General features: G+C 51.5%; 1 protein-coding gene across 1 annotated transcript in view; it reads left to right on the forward strand.

Moving 5' to 3' along the window:
- The window catches only part of LOC106590778 (serine/threonine-protein phosphatase 2A 55 kDa regulatory subunit B gamma isoform), an 18,897-nt gene that overhangs the window by 12,550 nt on the left and 1,347 nt on the right, over window positions 1–5,000 (forward strand). Inside the window, exons 5-9 of the mRNA XM_045716321.1 lie at window positions 273–450; window positions 2,626–2,790; window positions 4,027–4,196; window positions 4,437–4,528; window positions 4,884–4,959. Of these exons, the coding sequence (XP_045572277.1) occupies window positions 273–450; window positions 2,626–2,790; window positions 4,027–4,196; window positions 4,437–4,528; window positions 4,884–4,959 (681 nt within the window). The remainder of the gene's footprint in view (window positions 1–272; window positions 451–2,625; window positions 2,791–4,026; window positions 4,197–4,436; window positions 4,529–4,883; window positions 4,960–5,000) is intronic.

Here is a 5,000-nt window from a genome sequence, read left to right on the forward strand (position 1 = left end):
CGTCCCTCTCTCTCTCCCCCTCCCTCCCTCCCTCCCTCCCGCCCACCTCCTTCCCTCCTCACTCCCTCTCTCCCCCTCCCGCCTTCCCTCCCTCCCACCGTCCCTCTCTCTCTCCCCCTCCCTCCCTCCCTCCCTCCCTCCCTCCCTCCCTCCCTCCCTCCCTCCCTCCCTCCCACCTCCTTCCCTCCTCACTCCCTTTCTCCCCCTCCCCCTCCCGCCCACCTCCTTCCCTCCTCCCTCCCTCACTCCCTCCCTCCCTCCCTCCCTCCCAGGTTCCTGTGTTGAGACCTACAGACCTGATGGTGGAGGTGCGTCCTAGGAGGGTGTTCTCCAATGGTCATACCTACCATGTTAATGCCATATCAGTCAACAGTGATGGAGAGACTTACCTGTCAGCTGATGACCTGAGGATCAACATGTGGCATCTGGGGATCACAGACCGCAGCTTCAGTATCCTTCACTGGGAGAGGGACGCACGCACGCACGCACGCACACACACACACACACACACACACACACACACACACACACACACACACACACACACACACACACGCACAGGTATGTTATAGGGGGGAGCAGTATACTGAATAACTCCATCAGTGCTTGACTCGGACTGAAATAGGTACCGGTACTCATTTTAGGTGCTGGTACTGTTTATATCTAGGAGCTGGCCCGGTACTGTTTATATTTAGGTATTGGCCCAGTACTGTTTATATTTAGGTGCTGGTACTGTTTGTATTTAGGAGCTGGCCCGGTACTGTTTATATTTAGGTGCTGGTACTGTTTATATTTAGGTGCTGGAGCTCCACAATACATTTGATCTGATATTCTATAAGAGGAACAGGAAGTCGAACATTTGAGGTGCCGGTACTCAGCTCCGCTGGGCTCCTTCCCAAGCACTGACTGTATGGCTCTGTGCCAGTCTTCCTTCCCAAGCACTGACTGTATGGCTCTGTGCCAGTCTGGGTAGGAAGGTACAGATGTAAGATCTTAATTTGAAGCAATTTGATACAGCAGGAAAATAATCCTGCAGTAACCGGAACAATTTCTGGGGCGACAGGTAGCCTAGTGGTTAGAGCAGGTAGCCTAGTGGTTAGAGTGTTGGACTAGTAACCGAAAGGTTGCTAGATTGAATCCCCGAGCTGACAAGGTACACATCTGTCGTTCTGCCCCTGAACAAGGCAGTTAACCCACTGTTCCTAGGCTGTCATTGTAAATAAGAATTTGTTCTTAACTGACTTGCCTAGTTAAATAAAGGTTAACAAAACAAATAAAAAATATTTATTATATGGATGATAATTAATGGACATGTTTGTAGGGGTTGATGCATTTTCCTAAGGGCATATCAAGTGTGACATTTCAAAGTGGAAATTACAAACTTGTGGAAGACTTTTAAACCTCAAATACTCTACAAGTTTAAAATGGAAAGTTGTTCTGCAACAAGGTGATCAAATGAAGCTCCTCCATCTGTAGGCTGTAGTGTTGAAACAGGCTGTACCATAACAGGATGCTGACCTAGAAAACATCTACAGAGAAGTTTAAATAATTCACTCAGTGTCAACTCTCTACTCTCTACTCCACTAAGCCACACTGGACCCGCTGCAAATAAAATGTGTGTGTGTGTGTGTGTGTGTGTGTGTGTGTGTGTGTGTGTGTGTGTGTGTGTGTGTGTGTGTGTGTGTGTGTGTGTGTGTGTGTGTGTGTGTGTGTGTGTGTGTGTGTGTGTGTTGGTAGAGCATGGTGTTTGCAATGCCAGCATGGTGTGTGCAAAGCCAGGGTTGTGGGTTCGATTCCCACGGGGGGCCAGTACAACAACAAAAATGCATGAAATGGATGCATTCACTACTGTAAGTCGCTCTGGATAAGAGCGTCTGCTAAATGACCTAAATGTAAATGTGTGTGTGTGTGTGTGTGTGTGTGTGTGTGTGTGTGTGTGTGTGTGCTCGTGCATATGTGCGTGCGTGTGACAGGGTTGATTAAGTTTAGTAGCTAAGGTTAAAAACAATCTCTGCATATTCTTAGTGTCTTCTGTGGTGTCTGTGTACTATGTGGTGACAGTTAATCAGGCTAGCTACAACCACCACATCTACTGTACAGTTAATCAGGCTAGCTACAACCACCACATCTACTGTACAGTTAATCAGGCTAGCTACAACCACCACATCTACTGTACAGTTAATCAGGCTAGCTACAACCACCACATCTACTGTACAGTTAATCAGGCTAGCTACAACCACCACATCTACTGTACAGTTAATCAGGCTAGCTACAACCACCACATCTACTGTACAGTTAATCAGGCTAGCTACAACCACCACATACACTACTCCTCCAGACATAGTCCTGTGTTGTTCTACCTGAGTATCTCTCCTCCAGACATAGTCCTGTGTTGCTCTACCTGAGTGTCTCTCCTCCAGACATAGTCCTGTGTTGTTCTACCTGAGTATCTCTCCTCCAGACATAGTCCTGTGTTGTTCTACCTGAGTATCTCTCCTCCAGACATAGTCCTGTGTTGTTCTACCTGAGTATCTCTCCTCCAGACATAGTCCTGTGTTGTTCTACCTAAGTATCTCTCCTCCAGACATAGTCCTGTGTTGTTCTACCTGAGTATCTCTCCTCCAGACATAGTGGACATCAAGCCAGCCAACATGGAGGAGCTAACAGAGGTGATAACAGCAGCAGAGTTCCATCCTCACCACTGTCACCTGTTTGTCTACAGCAGCAGTAAGGGAACTCTACGTCTCTGTGACATGAGGGCCTCGGCACTTTGCGACAAACACACCAAACGTGAGTTGGCTACACACGGGAAGACAAAAGCCATTGCTGTCAGTCTCTAAATCATGGGTATTCAAATCTTACTCTTCGAGGTCCAGAGTACGACTACTGCTGATTCTGTTCTGCCTGATAATTAATTGCACCCACATGGTGTCCCTGGTCTAAATCAGTCCTTCATTTAAATCAGCAGTAGAACTGGCCCCAGGTCAAGATTGGAATCCCCCCCTAAATTGTGATATCCACCTCTCCTCTTCTCTACACTTCTCTCTCCTCCCACTCTCCCTTTGTCTCCTCTCCTCTCCTCCCCCTCCTCTCGTCTCCTCTCTCCTTCCCTTGTCACCTCTCTCCTCCCTCTCTCCTCCCCGTCTCCTCTCCCTCCCCCTCTCCTCTCCCTCCTCTCTCCTCCCCCTCTCCTCTCCTTTGTCTCCTCTCTCCTCCCCCTCTCCTCTCCCTCCCTCCTCTCCTCTCCCCTCTTCTCCTCTCTCCTCTCCCTCCTCTCTCCTCCCCCTCTCCTCTCCTTTGTCTCCTCTCTCCTCCCCCTCTCCTCTCCCTCCTCTCTTCTCCCCTCTTCTCCTCTCTCCTCCCTGTCTCCTCTCCCTCCTCTCTCCTCCCCGTCTCCTCTCCCTCCCCCTCTCCTCTCCCTCCTCTCTCCTCCCCCTCTCCTCTCCTTTGTCTCCTCTCTCCTCCCCCTCTCCTCTCCCTCCTCTTCTCTCCCCTCTTCTCCTCTCTCCTCCCACTCTCCCTTTGTCTCCTCTCCTCCCCCCTCCTCTCGTCTCCTCTCTCCTTCCCTTGTCACCTCTCTCCTCCCTCTCTCCTCCCCGTCTCCTCTCCCTCCCCCTCTCCTCTCCCTCCTCTCTCCTCCCCCCTCTCCTCTCCTTTGTCTCCTCTCTCCTCCCCCTCTCCTCTCCCTCCTCTCCTCTCCCCTCTTCTCCTCTCTCCTCTCCCTCCTCTCTCCTCCCCCTCTCCTCTCCTTTGTCTCCTCTCTCCTCCCCCTCTCCTCTCCTCTCCCTCCTCTCCTCTCCCCTCCTCTCCTCTCCCCTCGCCTCCTCTCTCCTCCCCCTCTCCTCCCCGTCTCCTCTCCCTCCCCCTCTCCTCTCCCTCCTCTCCTCTCCCCTCGCCTCCTCTCTCCTCCCCGTCTCCTCTCCCTCCTCTCTCCTCCCCGTCCTCTCCCTCCTCTCTCCTCCCCATCTCCTCATCTCTTCTCCCGTGTCTTTTCTCATCTCCACCTCCCAATCGCTCTTCCTCCAGTCTTTGAGGAACCAGAGGACCCAGGAAGTCGTTCATTCTTCTCTGAGATCGTGTCGTCGGTGTCGGATGTGAAGTTCAGTCACAACGGGCGGTACCTGCTGACCAGGGATTACCTGACGGCCAAGGTGTGGGACCTACACATGGAGAAAGGCCCTGTCGAAACCTACCAGGTCAGCCCGCTAACACACACACACACACACACACACACACACACACACACACACACACACACACACACACACACACACACACACACCAGGCACACGCAGAAACACACATACATGCAAACACCCTCAGCACGCATGTACACACACAAATGAAATGAAAGTCTTAGAAAATTCTGTCAACACTCTCTCCGGCCCTCTCTCCTTCCCTCCCCCCCTTCTTCTCTCATGTCTGTCTCTCTCTAGGTTCATGACTACCTGAGGACTAAGCTGTGCTCTCTGTACGAGAACGACTGCATATTTGACAAGTTCGAGTGTGTCTGGAACAGCTCCGACAGGTGTGTGTGCATCTTTGTCTACTCTGAGGCTTTATCCCACAGATAAATCAATCCCAGAGAAGAGCTTTGGAGATGTCAAAATCAATCCCTTCTCCTCCTCTTCCTGTCCCAACCCCATCCTTCCCTCTCTCCATCTCTCCTCCTCTTCCTGTCCCAACCCCATCCTTCCCTCTCTCCATCTCTCCTCCTCTTCCTGTCCCAACCCCACTCTTCCCTCTCTCCATCTCTCCTCCTCTTCCTGTCCCAACCCCACTCTTTTCTCTCTCTCCATCTCTTCATCCCTCTTTCATTCCCTCCTTCCATCTTCTCTCCTCCTCTCCCTCCTCCTCTCCCTCCTCCTCTCCCCTCTCCTCAGTGTGATAATGACGGGAGCGTACAACAGCTTCTTCCGGATGTTTGACAGGGAGACGGGGCGGGGCGTGACCCTGGAGGTAAGCATATACACAAACACACAAGTCACTAACGTAAGTCG

This window comes from Salmo salar, chromosome ssa04, assembly GCF_905237065.1.
Source record: "Salmo salar chromosome ssa04, Ssal_v3.1, whole genome shotgun sequence".
NCBI classification, from domain to species: Eukaryota; Metazoa; Chordata; class Actinopteri; order Salmoniformes; family Salmonidae; genus Salmo; species Salmo salar.